Below are 17,287 nucleotides of genomic sequence, written 5' to 3' on the forward strand. Positions count from 1 at the left end.
ACACTACCTTGTGACTTGAAAGACTTCTTTAAAGAAATACATAAATGTTTATTTGTATTTTTATTAAATGCAGAGTTACTCTACTACTTTTCTCTTGGTAATGTGGTGTAGCAGGTGAGGGCCTGGAGCATCTCTTCCTTTGCAGGCTTTCCAGCAAGACCTCCTTCCTTCTCGCATTGTCCTTTTATTCGAGGTTCACCTAGGAGATCTCGTTGATACATATTAGCACTGTCTACATTGTACCCTAGGACAAGGATCTCTAAAACAAATCTCCCCTAGAGGAGCTATTGATTCATTCATTCATTGTATTCTGTTGCTGGACTCAGACACCAACATCCATTTCATAATACTGAGAGAATAGGTGGGAAAGGTGTTCCTGCATTACGATCAGTCATACCAGAGAGAGAAAACTGCCCCTACCTATCCAAAGATTAAACAAATTCTTACTAGCGGGAGGTACCTCTCCTGACCCTGCCTGGTCGCCCAACTGCTAGAAGGATGTTGCATTCTGAAGTCCACTTGGCCTTCCACTGTACAATAAAGCCTACATTCGAATTGTTATTCCTCACTTGGCACCTTCAGCAAACATACTGTATGAGGTCGTTTTAAATTCTGAGAACACTTGGCCTGACATCCTAAACCACTGGCCCTCATCACAAGCAGCATGCCCCGCGGCTCACAGTCCCAGTGGTTAGAGCTTCGCTGACTGGCTGCTGTAAACGTACCTTAGAGAAAATAAAAGGACGCCAAACAATACGCAAGTTGCATGAATATTTATTTTTCCAACAAAAAAGTAGCATGTTTACCGAACAAATGTGCCAACAGATTGTCTGAAGAGCTTGGGTTTTACTAACTCGAGCAGCGATGACCCATCGCTGTGCTCCATGCTATTTCATTGCAGCAAACGGGCTGTGGCCTGCTGGGTGTAACTGAGCCAGCCTCATTACCAAGCACAACAAGGACTGCACAGAACGAGGCAAACGCAGACAGAGCTGTACTCAGCACAGTCTGAGGGCTCCCCTCGGTGCGGTAACAAAACACGGGCAAGACCGCCGCCATGGAACCGACATTACAATGCAGGCTCGGAGGTGTCCAAAAACTGCTGAGGGGTCATACTCGCTCAAATCTTTATTGCTTTATTTGATGCCCTAATGCAATAAAATCGTGGCTCAATCGGGTTTCTCATAAAATGGTACCAGGGGTGAATGTGAGATGAACTGTGCCTTCAACTTCTAGCACCTCGCGCCCCCCCCCCCCCCCCCCCATACTAAGTTCATGTACTTCAAGGCGACCTTGCTGTGCTTTTCTAGCCAATGGAACAGCCAGCTGTTGGACAAAGCTGGTGACAAACTTTCCACGTCTAAAATAAATATGCTCAAATGGTTTACGGCAGCCTCATGTATTGTAGGATTATACGAAACTGATTCCCCGTTATTTCATTTTGGGATTCTGAAAGCATGGGCAGCTGAACTTGAATTTTTCATGGTGGGCTTGACTTAAAGACGCAAACTCTGCCCACATTAATTGGGTACAGACAGTGCTTAATTTGAGCCGGTGGGGCCACAGGCACGCACTCATTTTTGGGGATCGGCACTTATTTTTCTGAGTCAGACTTATACTGAGAGTAAGAGACGTTAAGACGCAGCTGAAAGACAGAGGAAGATAAACATGGAAACCCCATCTCAAAGGAGGGAAGCAGGAACCAGCAAGAGTGAGATAAAGGAGCAGGGGGGTGCCTGGTGCCAGATGAAAGAGCCCTGAGGTGGATTAAAGACTACGCATCCTTGGTATTGGGGCAATGACATTTAATTGCACGGGCTTCTATGTAGAACCTTCTGCACTGGCACTCATTCTTTTACAAAAGAGCCACACCGACTGACCTCCATCTGGTCTAGCACTTGTGTAAAGACAGACACCCAACAGAACATTTTCAAAATGATACAAAGGCAGGGACTTTAATGCAGGCAAAGAAGTATTGATGACAAAATGAAGCTTCAGAACACTTTATAGTTTCCAAAAAAACCTAAATATGGCAATATTTAATTTACAACGCTCTATGCAGGAACGAATGATAATATACAGGTGTACACAGCTAGATGCAAAGGGAAACACAATGCAGTTAAAGTGGAAGAATTATCTGGCATTTGGTGCCCTATGGTAACCAAAACTGCTTTAACATGTACAAAAGGTTTTTTCTCAGAAATCTTTAGCAAAAATAAAATCTTATAAACAGTTTCTCAGCCCATGAGTTTGGAATTTAGTTGATAAAAGATGTTAGAAATAGACATTCTAAATGTGTGTGGAAATGGCCTGCCGTTGTTTGGTAACCACGGCTGATCAAAATAGTGATAGTGAAAATGGGGTGTCCACCCCTGAGTGTGACGGGAATGCCCAATCGCTGCAGCTCTATGGCGTCCACAAGGAATGAGCTGCTGCTTAAATAATGTGTCCTAAGAACCTGGTAAAGCAATCCATTCAGCAGATACTACAGGTGGGCTAAGATTTCACATATTCACAGATGCTCGAGTACAAAGAATGCAGATCGGGCAGCTGCCTAAATATATATATAATATATATATATATCCTGTATATATACATATGCATGTACACATTTGTGTATGTGTGTTGAGGACTTCTACACAATGCTAAATGCATACTCATTCATACACAAACACACTCACTCATACACACTTAAGTACAACTCAACTATTTTCTCATACAACACATATACAAATTCTCCTTTTTTATACTTCTAATGACCATGTGTACCAGAGGTTATACAATGTGTTGAAACATTAGCTATTCTTTTGTAAATGTTTGATAAAGCTTTCACCTTAACAGTAAGTGGGTGGCTGTACAAGATTGTCAACACAAAGAATACAATAATTATGTAAGTATATCTTAACAATGTATACAAATACATGACTTTCCTGTTGAAATAATAAAGATGTGATGAGTATGGTACAGTGCTCAGATCTGGAGCTCAACACGTAGAAGAACCTATCTTTATTTTTTCATCAAAAAATATTTATAGAAATGCTTGTTGTGGTGAAAATATTATATATTTCTTCTGTTTATCAAAATAAATTAAATATACTTGGCTTTCGTTTAAAATCTATATAGATCTATTACAATTTTATACTTGAAATTCTTTCAGTCTATTCAGCAGAGGCACTGTTGTGGAGGGTCAGCAAAGAAGGAACTATGTCAGAGGGGCTCAATGTATGCATAGAGCCGGATCCAGGTGAGATCTTCAGGGTAACCGCGGATTAACTAGTTGAGCTCCCGTCAGATACTAAGAATCTGGCATGGTTTTCCGCCCTCCAGAACCCGCGTTGGACAACCTTTAACATTGCCTGTAAAGATAATATCATATACTGAATGCTGTGGCTTCCACACATGTCCTCCGTGCATCCCACAGTGGCCCTGGATGGACAACTCGCATAACGCGTGCCAGAGCTGCTGGAAGCACTGGCCACAGTGGCACTGCAAAGTTTGTACTTTTTCATCATCCTGGTATGCCCAGCAGTCAGTGAGGGGAATTCTGCAAAATCACTGTAAATTATAAATATTCATAACAAGGAAAACACCAGCGGGTGCACAGAATGCATTTCTGTATGAAACATGAAGTCTACTATATATAATGCCATTGATCGAAGGGGTTCTGGCAGTCAGATAAATCACACAAGCTTGGAGGTTGGTAGGTTTGTATATGTAAATATATATCTCATGGGAGAACAACGTAAGTCAAATGGGGCTGGATTCATGTCAGATTTAATGGTAAAACTGTAAGTAAATGAATTCTATTTAGGTTCATCACATGTAAACTTATCTCATGTGACTGCCTTAAAAATCTGTCATGGACCCATCCCTCTTAGTCACACACGGTACACCCCTGAGATATAAGGACTGTTTTCCTCCGTCCTTGAGCGATACAGCTATGTTTTAAAAACATGCACTTTTAGGCCTTAGAGAAATGCCCTTTGTGGCAGGACAGGCTCATCCATTTTAAAAAATAACAATAAAAATGGATAGAAAGATTCGGCAGTTTTCCCAAATGAGAATTGATAAGTATATGATCTCTCTGTAGGTCCAATGTCACTACTTTTTGCAAATTGTCATCCCTTTGAAAAGAGTAGGCCAAAGAAAATGTCTCCTCCAAACTTTCAATTGAACTTGTACCGCAAGTAATTTACATGGGAACTGAAGTAAAGATTAACGTATCCTTGTAGGGGTCACAGGGTTGAGGTCCAGTCGACAGGCTGTAAACAGAGGGGGCAAGAAGAGAAGAATCAATCTGGATAAAACCACATTGGCCAGTCTTGTTCTCTATTGGCTACGGTAAGGGTAGAAGGCCGGAGCAGAGGCTTGGCCTTAAGGCTTGGCCGGCGGTCTTTCCCATTACTATCCCGACTTTATAATGATAACAGGCAGAAACAGAGTCTAATCTCTTCTGTGTACCAGTCTGGACCTCAGAATTCCTTCATATTTCCACTCCTATGGGCTGATATCTTGTTGGCGGCTCTCAAATGGCAGTGTAAGCTGTACCAGGCAGTCTCTGAGGTACCATTGACAAACACAAGAACCAGGAACATGGCTGCCACTCAGCACTGGTAGTGGATGTGCTGGTGCTGGTGAACTTTGCCCTCCACATGCGAGTGTGTGTGAGTGTGAATGTCTGTATATAGCTTAGGGTACATTTTTGAAACAATGCCAGGTGGAAGAGCAGTTCCTTGGGCTAGCAGATGCTGCTGCTGGGCCACGTACTCCTCATAGTTTATGGAAGAGACGCAGTCTTTGTCGGGGGCCTGCGGTAAGCAGACCCGCTCCCTGGGCGGCTGCCGGTGTACTGTGGCGGTGGCAGGCGGAGAGCAGGGCTTCTTCTTGGTCTGACAAAGCCACAGCAGGATGGTTCCGAAGATGAAGACGGCTCCGGCGGGGATTCCGATGATAACTGGCCATGGTAGGCTGCTGTTGGAGGATGTCACTGTTTCACTCGGGGGCTTGGGATCTGCAGGTCATGTTTTCAAGACAGTTAAAAGGAGAAAAAAAAGAGTTAGCTAAAATCAGGGAAGTATGATTCGAAACAGATGCCATGCACAAAACTGACTTTATTCAGGCTTTTGCAAGTTAGATCCCGGCCAGGTGTAAAAGAAGCGGGAATGCAGCTTTACCTTAAATTGTTGCTTTAGGCCCCGAAAGGACAAACAGTTTTCACATCTGAAAGGTCCACTAATTCCTGCTATAGAAGGCCAACAATGTTTGCGCACATAGGGCTTATTAATTCTATCACTTGCCAGCGAGTCTGGCTTCTCAAACTAGGCTGCCACCAATACACCCCCCAAAACCAACAACTTGGAGTTCCGTGCATGCTGCTTCCTTTGTGTACACCTACGGAGGCTATATTTAAAAGCGGTCACCAGCTGTTATTGATAGGATGGCAACCTGGACTAGTATAGAATTAAAACATGGAAATAGCCTTTCTGCGAGCAAGGACTGAAACAAAGGATGGTAATAAAGAGAAATATTGTATAGGTCACAAACCCTCCTCAAAGAACTGTGGGAAGTGGAGTTTACTGTGGTATGGAAGCAAAACAATTCTGTGAGCAAGCAAAGGGGAGTCTAATACAAGCCTGCAACTCAATCTTACATAAAGAACAGGCATCACTGGGTCAGGACATTCAGCCATGCAGACAAGCTGCATATCTCCACCGCAGATTATTTCAGTCCTGCCTGCATTAACGCTCCGGGGCAATTCCATACATGCGGATCCCACAAGTTGCCCTGTCAGCAGCAATAGGCTTTACAACTTCCTGTATGGAAACTGAAAATATGATTCTGAGAATGAAGCACTAGGACTAACTGGCCCAGTGGAAGCCATGATCTACCTGGGTAAGGAGCACTATAGTCAGTGGCGGCTCCTTCGTTAAGGCAGAGGAACGTCGCCCCACTTGTCTCTGAACAGTGCAAAAAGGAAAAATCAAATGCTGATGACACAATGTTATTATCCTTTTATTTTTTAGTACTGCGTCAGTTTAGGGTGGGGCAGGGCTGTGGTCACGGAGCAGCGAGGAGCAGTTATGAGCACCATAAGTGCGCATGATGGTTTGGCTGGCCATCATATTACCAGCATGACAGCAGCGTCGTGATTGGCTTAGGGGAATATGGGAGCCTGTGTGCTGCCGGGAGTCAACAGGAACAGAAGAGGAGGGAGGAGAGGTGGCGGACGGCAGGTAAGTGATTTTTTCTTTTTTCTCCCCCCCACACTTCTGTTCCACAGTAGCCCTGAGTATAGTACCAAACAAACGCAGGATATTAAGGCAGAGTGATGGCACTCTGAAACTCTCCCAACAGAAGTGGAGGTCTACGGAAAGGGTTTTCGTTACATAGAAAAATATTCCCTAGTGTGCAACTGTAAAATAGGCACAATTATTGATAAGCAAATGGCTTCACGTGGTTCTATGTTGCATTTTGCAAACGAATTCCAGGAGAACGCGTGGAATGTTTCCAGGATTTAAATGATAGTGGTAATAGCACATAATCTTTACTGTCTGTATTAATACACTGTTTCATTCACTGGACACTTATTGTACGGACTGAAACACTAGAAACCAAAGTCCTCAATCGGACATTTAAAAACACTGAATACTGCCTATGAACACAATGCCTTGGCTGGGCTCTTAATCAAAGACAAAATACGAACTATCTAAAAAGCAACAGTAAGTCATGTCCTTCAAACTCCACGGCGATGAAAAAAGAAGTCTTTCAGAAAAATGACATTGTGACTCACTGTAAATAATGATTTTTGAAATTTCGAAATTTAGATACTACATAGTGTATTTTCTGGCACGATGAGAGATTTTTACATCAGAAAGAGTCTTGAATGGTGCCAGGAAGGTCACGGGGAGATTATCCAAATATTTTGTATGCTGCAAGGCGACCGCATGACATTGACTTTACCCAAATAATTTACTGTAACATTTAAATTGGCACTACACTTTTGAGTCCTTAGCTGTCGGGAAAGTTTGATTCGAGCGAAAGCCCCCATGAGAGTATTAGGAAAGATTAAAAAAAGAATCTGCATATTAAAAAGGAGTTGGATTGCTCTACATTCACCCGGTTTACTAAGGTACAGTCTTACACCACCCTTCACTCGGAAGGAATAGTTATTTGCTGCTCAGACTGTTTCTTGAAAAACAATGGATTCTCTCGAAATTATGCGGCAAGACACGACAGTTCTGCCAAGAAACGCAGCACATTCTGAGGCAGTATTACTTCACATTTAGTGCGCATTAATACTATTTAGGCAGAAGTTTCACCCTATTAGTACCAGTTTAACACCTAACTGTTACCCTTTTCTAAGTGGCTTTCACTACACTGCAGTTTTGCTAATATTTTTGAATAATTTTTTAACATCTTGAACTAAAAACGAAACCCTCTTTTGCTGGGTTTTGAAAAGTATGCAGCAGATGAAATATGTGGCAAGTGTGGTAAATCCATAATTAGGCAGGAAGCGCTGCAGCCGTAGACTTGCGTGCTTCCAGTGACCCTGGGAAGTACAAGGCTGTGACACTTGTGTGCTGGGGAGTTATGCAAGGTGACATTTCTCAAATCCTTACTGATGAGGTGGGCGATGACATGCCACATGATCAATGGCATTCCAGATGGCATAATATACATCGCAGGCACAGGGAGAGAGCACATCGGATACTCAAACTGCTCCACATCTACTTTTGTGGTACTCCTCGAGTACTGAGCATCCTGGTCCTAAGGTTGCATTGCTGGCTGGGAGCTGGGGATCGCGCGCAGGATATTGTTATATTCAGAAGGAAACTGAAATTAACTTAAACCACATACACCCACTTCTTACTCTGTTAGTATTTGTACGCCTTACAAGAAGCGGATAAGTTTGTACTAGGGTTCGTTAACAAGTGTCATAAATAAAGTTTGTATGTGTTTTAATTTTCATATTACAAAACAGATTTAGAAGAGGAAACAACATTCGCTCAACTCCCCCCTCTAACTCGTTGTGTCCCAAATATTACACGAGGAGTGGAGGGACCACGCATGTCCCTCTAGCACAGCCACAGATCTGGGAAACCCTGGGAGCCAGAATTCCAGCAGGTGCTTAGACACATGTCAAAAGCGACATGCTCCTGCTCTAAGCCATTCATCAGACGACAAACATCGTGTGCCAAGTAAAGGCAGAGAGGAGAAGCATGGCATAAGACAGTCATCAGAAGACAACCATCTTGTGACTAGTAAAGGCAGAGAGAGAACCATGGCATAAGCCATGTATCAGAAGAAAACCATCTTGTGACCAGTAAAGGCAGAGAAAGAAAACCACGGCATAAGCTATGCATCAGACGGCAACCATCTTGTGCCTAGTAAAGGGGGGGGGGGAGAAGTGAGAAAGAGAGAGAGAGAGAAAACCATGGCATAAGCCATTCATCAGACGACAATCATCTTGTGACTAGTAAAGGCAGAGAGAGAGAGAGAGAGCGAGAGAGAGAGAGAGAGAGAGAGAGAGAGAGAGCGAGAGAGAGAGAGCGAGAGAGAGCGAGCGAGAGAGCGAGAGAGAGAGAGAGAGAGAACCATGGCATAAGCCATTCATCCGACGACAATCATCTTGTGACTAGTAAAGGCAGAGAGAGAGAGAGAGAACCATGGCATAAGCCATTCATCAGACGACAACCATTTTGTGACTAGTAAAGGCAGATATAGAGAGAACCATGGCATAAGCCATGCATCAGACGGCAACTATCTTGTTACTATTAAAGGCAGAGAGAGAGAGGAGAGAACCATGGCATGAGCCATTCATCAGACGACAACCATTTTGTGACTAGTAAAGGCAGATATAGAGAGAACCATGGCATAAGCCATGCATCAGACGGCAACTATCTTGTTACTATTAAAGGCAGAGAGAGAGAGGAGAGAACCATGGCATGAGCCATTCATCAGATGACAACCATGTCGTGCCTAGTAAAGGCAAAGTGATAACCATGGCATAAACCATTCATCAGACAACAACCATCTTGTGACTAGTTAAGGCAGAGATAGAGAGAACCATGGCATAAGCCATGCATCAGACGGCAACCATCTTGTGACTAGTAAAGGCAGAGAGAAAGTGAGAGAGAGGAGAACCATGGCATAAGCCATTCAGCAGACAACGACCATCTTGTGCCTAGTAAAGGCAGCGAAAGAGAGATCAGAGAGAGAGAGAGGGGGAGAGGGAAGACGACCATGGCATAAGCCATTCATTTGACGACAACAATCTTGTGCCTAGTTAAGGCAGAGAGAGAGGATAACTATGGCATAAGAAGATGTTAGCGGCTCCTGCTCAGATATTGAGCTGCTGGTGAATGACAGCAGCATGGGTTTGTAAGTCCATGCATTTATAAGCACAGCTGTACACAGGATGGCAGCAGCCTCTTGCTGGAAGGACTTCTGAAACATGGACAGCTGATCCAATGTCTGCACAACTGGGCTACCGAAAAGCTTGAAGTAACCTCATACAATATGCTTTTTCTGAATAAATACCAATGAATCTACCACAGAGGACCTGTGCGTTGTATCTACACCATATGTATTTATCGGAACCAAGTGAAATGTACATAAACCAAGTGCATTTAGCTGGCTCCAGGCACATCATAGCTGCAGTCTGTTCTGCTCTGCTACTGGTATGTGCACAGCACCAGTCTATGAACAGTATGGCCTTGTTGTGCTCTCCACAGGCTGTGGCAACCTTTATTAAAGGGGTTCATTTAGACTGTCATGGTGTACTCAGATGGGTGTCCTGGTGCTGCACTCTGGTTTCATTCAGCTCTAAGTGCATGATGCCGCTGTCGGATAGGCATAGCTAGAGGGCTTTACTCACTGGTTACACCCCTCCACCCCCTTCCCCTGGCCTAGGAAGTAGGAGGCGATATTCTGAGCATTCGATAGCTGGTCACTTGGAATTCTTAAGCTAAATTGCATGTGTATGCAGAGTTCTATCTAATGTGTGCTTTGAGATGTGCATGTCTCCAAAATGGGAACTGATGTTACAGTATGATGGGTAAAAATGAAACAGAATATGCAGGAATTAGAGTCAAAGACTGCTTTGATGTGTTAAGCAAATGCCTTATAAGGACATGGTGCGAGTGTGTGTATTCACACATATGCATTTGTAGATGTTACATGCAGAATAAAGGTAGAAGACTTGTCTGTAAATGCTTCTTCCAGTACTTTGTAATTAGAATGGTATTTCACGTTTTAAATAGAGATGCCTATGGAAGAAGGGGATTGGAGTAAAACACAACCTGGGAACTATGGTGTCCTTGTGACAACACAACTGTGGTAAACCTTGCGTCCCAATACAATCTTTAACTTTTTGTGTTTTTAGGTCAAATTGAATAAAAGATATACACTATAATTGAGATATAGGGCCATATGTATCAAAAAAGAGTTTTGCGATTCTCGAATTGCGATTTTTTGCGAATCGCAATTAGAGAATCGCAAAATGCAATGTAAGTAGGATTTGCTAAAAATGTTGAGAATCCTACATATTCCTTATTTGCGAATCACAAATTGAGATTCGCAAATAAGGAATACCGTCCCATTCATTCCTATGGGCTAGGAGGCCCATAGGAATGAATGGGAAGACATTCTCAATTTGCGATTACCAATTAGAGAATCGCAAATTGAGAATGCAATTTCAAGGTTGCAAGGGTGCCAAAAGGACACCCTGTTGCAACCCCTGAAATATGCATGTTTGCACATTTTGCGCACATACATGCCCTAAGGGCAAGTATGTGCGACATATGGCACTTTTAAAAAATCAAAAAAGTGCTTTTTTAAAGAGCATCGCAAATCACCACCAACTTGAAGTTGGTAGTAATTTGCAATACCTAAAGGCCAAATAGCAAATTTCTGGTGCTTCCAGAATTGCACTGAAGGAATCGCAATTTGCAATTCCTTACTTGCAGTCACAAAATAGAGAATTGCAAATTTTGCAATTCTCTATTTTGCGATGGCCTTTTGGGATAATACATCCCAAAAAGCTTTTTCCAATTCGCAAACGGGCCGATTCTGAGAATCTGGCCGTTTGCAAACAGGGAAAAGGCTTGAGACATATGGCCCATAGTATGTAAGGGTGAGAGGACATCCACTGCAGCTCAAAGGCTGTAAATGAAGAGGTCCAGGAAAGGAGGAAAAAATGATGGTGTTGGCTAGTGCTTTATTTAAATCTAGGCTTTACATGTACAGTATACATCGGCACTACGTGAACTAGATCTGCATTAATCACAATATGTTTGTAACACATGGATTATATTTGCACAGAGGCAGAAAGCTGAACTGAGACAATTTAGTTTAGAAAAGTGATAGTATGCACTCTACAGGACCAAAAATGTTATGTATTACTCATTTCAGATTACTGTTTTACGCAGATTGTTCACTACAAAGTTACAGATATCTTCAAGTATTTGATCATAATATCAAAGAGACATTTCTTTGTGGTTTAGAAAGGGATATGCCTTTTTACCCTTTCATATGTAGAAAACATTGTTTGGTAAGAAATTTTAGGGACCTTTTTGATAAATATATGAAAGTATGCTCTAATTTCGGTACAATAAAGTCAGAAAATGACATATTGACAGCCCATTTAGTGGTCCACTTTCTATACAATATAGTACGACTAATAAATAATAACAAAAACCCACTGGAGAAAGATGTCCTGTGCTAATAGGTACAAAAACGAAGGGGAGTGATGCTCACCTGGCAGCACTGTCAAGAAGGCACTTCTGAAGCTGTAGCCCATGGTGTTGGCCCCAAGGCAGATGTACATGCCAGCGTCTTCTTCTTTTGCCCTGGTTATCATGAGTTTATTTAGGTAGGAACCGTCCGGCCGAGACCAGACCTCGCCTGTGGGCAGCACAACAAACTTTTGCCCACCAACATCAATGGTGGAATTGTACTTGTTTTCTGTGCCGTACTCCACTCGCTTGAGCCACTGGATAACGGGTTTCACGTCACTACGGACCTTGCACTGGAACGATGTTGTCCCGCCATAATCTACTGTTGTGTTGACAGGGTGGGTGCCCGTAAGAATAGGCTTGGATCTCGTCCTCTCTAAAATAAAATAAAAAATACATATAGTTGCTTTATTGACTTGTTAATGCAAAGGAGCACTGCTTATTTGAGGATCTGTACTCTATAGCACAAATATGTAACACACTATATATTCTCATCCATAAAAACAACTTATGGGAAAAATACAACCCTTTGGAAGTGGCGAGAAGAACAGAGGAAAACAGCCCTGGTAATCTCAGACAGCGTCAAAAAGAAAAGGATACAAGAGTCCATCGAGATAAGGGGCAATATGAAAGAGAGGCTTTTATGTTCACTTTCATTGACAGCATGAGTAGATTATGCTCGTAACTGAGAAGTCAGAGCTCACCCAATGAGATTCCAAGGGAATGGGATGTTTTCCAACACTAAAATCCAAATACAATGTTTTATTGAAACAATTGAAACAAAAACAAGGAGTAGTCCAACATGCCAGTAAAACGCTGGACCTACGCCACATGGAGGTATGACAGGAAAGGATGGGCAGAGGATGTGGCTAATAGCTAGAGCGGTCGACCTCAAAGCTGGGGAACCAGGTTGGACCACCGGCAGGGATGCTCAACATCCTGTGATTCTGGGAAAATCACTTAATCTCCCAGTGCCTGCCAAATAAATAAAGGAATGTGTCCGTCTGTAACGTAACTGGTGCTCATGTAAAGCGCTCTGATACCTTGGGGTCGAGTTCGCCCTATATAAAACTCTTTGAAAAAAAAAAGATAACCATAAATATTTGGGTTTATCCTCAAATCTCAAATCCCTGCATATAAAAAAATTACACACAAAGACTGATTCACTAAGCGTTTTTTTTTTTACATAGGAAACTTACATCATATAAACCTAGCGTCTATTTGTTGTAAATTTTGACTTTACAGTACGTCTCAAAGAACTCCTGAATAACAATCCAGATTCTCATGTAGCTAACTAAGTATGTGTCTAAGATTTCCACATACGGAAATGTAACAGATATATCAACATACATGTACATTTGGAAGAAGGACGCCAAAGTACATTTTAACCAATTAAATGTCTTTCGCCACAGAATTTTTGTTACCATATAGCCCTTACCCTAAACCAACGCGGGCGTGTGAAGATTCATTCACCACTGCCACCTTGGAAAGACATTTGGTGCTGTCATTCACAGGAGTGGAGGTATAACAGCAAAACGTTGGCGAATAGCCACTGATTCGCTATTTTGTGTCTTTACCATATTTCAGAGGTGAACCCAATTAGAAATGCCCACAAACTCGTCACTAGGAGTTTTCAATCAAAAATGTGATTTTGTCATAAATCAAATTTTTTACCATCTAGAGTCAACTTAATTGCACAAAACCTCTCTCAGTCCGGCCTGTAAGTTTCCCCCTATATTGAAACAAGCACTGGAACCACATGAAAAATGCAAAACAGTAGGTCAAGCAGACATCACAAATTAAGGTGTTTGGGGACCTTTTTGGTAATGTTTGTAATAACCGCAAAGTTGCAACCCTGTATCTGTCTGCAACATTTTCAATGACCACCCCTCTGTCTATATGCTGAAAACAAAAATGAATTCACCATTAAACCTATCCCAGTGATGGTGTAAATGTCATCATACGGAAAGCCTTTCTACAATCGCATGTGTATATTTTATTTTACAATTCCACATTTTCCAATTCTGTAAACCAGCATGTGGAATTTAATACAAAACAGTTTTTAAGTTACACTCAACTGCGCAAAACATTTATGAATCTTGCCTTTCCAAAGGCAAGACAAATTACACCTGTAAAATTATGTATCTAATAGTTTTTCAGCTGCCACCGTGACTGTCACATTTTTCACAGGTAAGACACCCCCCCCCCCACATTTAGGATTAGTTCGAATTATTTTTTTACAGTGTTTTCACCCCTCCAGGAAATATTTTTTTTCCCTCTGTAATCAGTCCACTCCTTTACAGCGTCTTGTAGTTTTAGGAATCCCCTTCCTTGTTCCCCACTCTGGAGGCACACTCATGCCAATACATTTGCATTTTTACATTTCTACTCCTTGTATTCTGTGGATCAGGATATGGTATTCTCTAAGGATGTTGTGCAGAGAACGCGTCAGCATGCGCCAGCCCCACTGCGGTACAGGTGTTTGTTTAAAACTATGGCTTCATTGTGGTTACCGTCATGCGTGTTATACAAAATACTGCTATGTGAAAACAACTGATTTAAAACACTCACTCTCCTAGACATAAAATGTAAACACAGTGCTTAAAGTATTTATTTTTATTATATATATTGTTTTGATTTTTGCAATTAAAATATTATATCTACATACTGATGGGACCCCCCGAAGCCTCCTTCTTTCCACCAATTGTTCCCTTTGTCCATGTGTGTGCTATTTTTGGGCTTATAGAAGAAAACCACCATAAGCCTTCCTTACCTTCCCAGCATTGTGGTGCAATTTAGCTTCAGAATCGCACTTTAAGGATACCTCTGTGGAAATGCATTGGGAGCATGAAATAGAGGAAGTCTGCACAAATATCAATGTTTGTATACAAGTGTTTATGCAATGCAGTCTAAATCACGCTGGGTGTATACCTATATGCTAGTGCAAAGTCAATATTCCAACGCAGTGTTCTATACCTACCTACCTGCTGTCTCAGAACACCTGTGACAAGACATTCTTCTCATCACTCCTGTGTATACCAATCAAAAACTGCATCAATTGATAACTCTGCCAAGGAAACGGTCCAGATCTACCTAGATCTGGCAGCGTCCTCATGCTGCCTCTCAAACTCCCTTCCCAGCAACAAATTAATGACATTCTTGACTGAGAAAACGGACACCATGCCACTAGCTTTCCTGATACTGGCATGTCACTGAGGTGTCACGAAAGGGTACCTATACCTTCACTCTCCTTTGAATGTAAACCCCCTAATCAAGAAAGTATGGTGACCAAAATGCCACCTAAATGTAGACATCTCAGAGTACTGGCTTTTGGACAACTTGACTTGTCATGGTTACTTTTTGTGTTAACACACTCCAACGCCTTATGGCCTCAGGTCGATGTCCCAAAAACGGAGACATACCATTGTCACACTCTTCCTCAGAAAACTAGGGAGAGGTTCTGACATCCTTCCCAGCTTCAGACCTGTATAAGGCCTGCACTGAACAGCCAAGGTTTTTAAGGCACTCATCATTAGGAAATGTCTTCCCAAGAGGAATCCAGTCACGCGCCTAGCGACGTTTACACCCATGCTATCAGATGACCCCACACTAATTAATGCAATGGAAAAATGTCTTTGGAATCATGGACCAAAACATGTGTGCGGCCTAAAGCTTGCTTTCAAGGTAGTAACCAGATAATTAAAGTACCCCCTACTTGAACATACCACTTATCGCAAGAAGCACAAGAAGTGAGTAAACCTGTGGCTTTCACCCATTCATCTTCCTTTCATGCATCGTTCTCCCTTCTACCTCAACATCCATTCAACTGTCCATCTCTACTCCTTCCCACCCACCCATAATCCGTCCAATTCAACATTATATATATATATACACACACACACACATCCTTTCATTCAATTGCCCCTCAATATTTCCTTGTATCCATCCTTTCACCCTTTTATCCATTCACTCCTTCACCCATCGATACTTTCACTCTTCCATCTCTTTCACCATTCCATCCATTCATTTTCTTACCCTTCCTTTTCCCATGCCTTGCTACCTTTCAATTTTTCCACCTCATTCCTTTCACGCCCTTCCACCCACCCTTTCTTTCTCCTCCTTCCACGAATGTCATCATTTCCTTACTTCTCTTTCTCCATTTCCTTTGCTTTACAAGTCCGTCCATCTCCACATCAGGTGCGCAACGCCCATTAGGCTCAAAGGGCTTCAGCCCCCACCCCCCCCTTGTGTGTGTCAGCCCGGCTGAGACAGCTTCCCAGGCACACACACAGCTGCACCGGAGTACTTCACAGGTCTTTAAAAGATAATTTGCTTGTTAATGAGGCTTTGTTGTTTTTCACCCCTTCTAAGAGCCCCTGCATCTCCACTCTGCCTATTGGTGGAAGAATCAGCCCCCCACATGAAATTTTTTCTTAGCGCCCCTCCCCTCCGAAATTTGGCTCATAAACACACACACAAGCACAACCTATTATGACACATGCATGATTAGCCTATTCTCTATTATTGTATTTCTTCAGATTTCCTACAGCTCATTTACAAGATCATAATCTCTCCTCCTTCCTCTGACCACCATCGTCCTCCCGCCCCCTGGTTTTCAGAGAAACTTAAAATAGAAAAAAATAAATGTAAAAATGTAGAAAGACGTTGGAGGAAAAATTATGATTCTGTAGCAAAATCCACGTATAAATTAGCTTTAAATAGCTATCATTCAATGTGCAACGTTGCTCGGGCTGAGCACGCCACTCACACTATTTTACGTTCACAAAATTGTCCAAAAGTTTTGTTTAACGTAGTGAAGGAATTGTCAGGTGCTACTTGTCAACCAGAGCCTCCGGGTCTTGACTCAAAACACTGTAACAAACTGGCGGCTTTTTTTGTTGATAAAATCGATACTACTAGGGGCGTGGCTTGGACGGCAATGAGGGAAGCTGCCGGAGTCTGACGCTCCGTTAAACCCTGGGAGCAACCAGACGATATCGGGACCCCAAACCATGCAAAAAGAAGAAAAAATGATCTCCCCGTGTGTCGGAAAGGCTCTAGGAGAAGAGGGAGTCTGAAGCAAAGCCCCACCACGGAGCAGAAGCGAGTATTTTCCAAACTCCTAAGGAACTGAAGCAGGGCACATGATGGCGCCTTGAAAGTGAAACCGCCAACACGAAAGCCTGAAAAGAACAAAAGAGCTACGGTGCACCCATACCGGCCGCAGCTCACCAACAACTAAGGTCAGTCCAAAGCGGAACCCCCAGCCCCCCCCCCCCCCCGCGACACCCCAACGGCGAACAGGGGCAGCCCACGGGAGAAAGCAGCCCACAACGTTAGTTGCAAGAGCACTTTCAGTTAACAACAGTGGCGGCTGCGACGATACGGGGGAACGGAGGGGGACAGCACCGCTAGCCCAGCGAAGCAAAAGAGCCTCAAAACCCCGAAGAAGCACCCGAAATAAGCCGGACATAGAGCTATACAACTTCCTGAAAATTAGAACAGCCCTAACAAAAGCAAAACTAGCGAAGCACAAGACATCAATCATTCAA

General features: G+C 42.7%; 1 protein-coding gene across 5 annotated transcripts in view; it reads right to left on the reverse strand.

Moving 5' to 3' along the window:
- Nucleotides 1-758: 758 nt before the first annotated feature.
- Nucleotides 759-17,287, reverse strand: part of FGFRL1 (fibroblast growth factor receptor like 1) — a 352,764-nt gene continuing 336,235 nt past the window's right edge. For all 5 annotated transcript variants that reach the window (XM_085642607.1, XM_085642608.1, XM_085642610.1 and 2 more), the window contains 2 exons: nucleotides 11,758-12,111; nucleotides 759-5,011 (listed from right to left, as the gene is read on the reverse strand). In XM_085642607.1, coding sequence (XP_085498733.1) covers nucleotides 4,605-5,011; nucleotides 11,758-12,111 — 761 coding nt within the window. In that variant the 3' untranslated portion in view covers nucleotides 759-4,604. The remainder of the gene's footprint in view (nucleotides 5,012-11,757; nucleotides 12,112-17,287) is intronic.

This window comes from Triturus cristatus, chromosome 2_2, assembly GCF_964204655.1.
Source record: "Triturus cristatus chromosome 2_2, aTriCri1.1, whole genome shotgun sequence".
Taxonomy (NCBI): domain Eukaryota; kingdom Metazoa; phylum Chordata; class Amphibia; order Caudata; family Salamandridae; genus Triturus; species Triturus cristatus.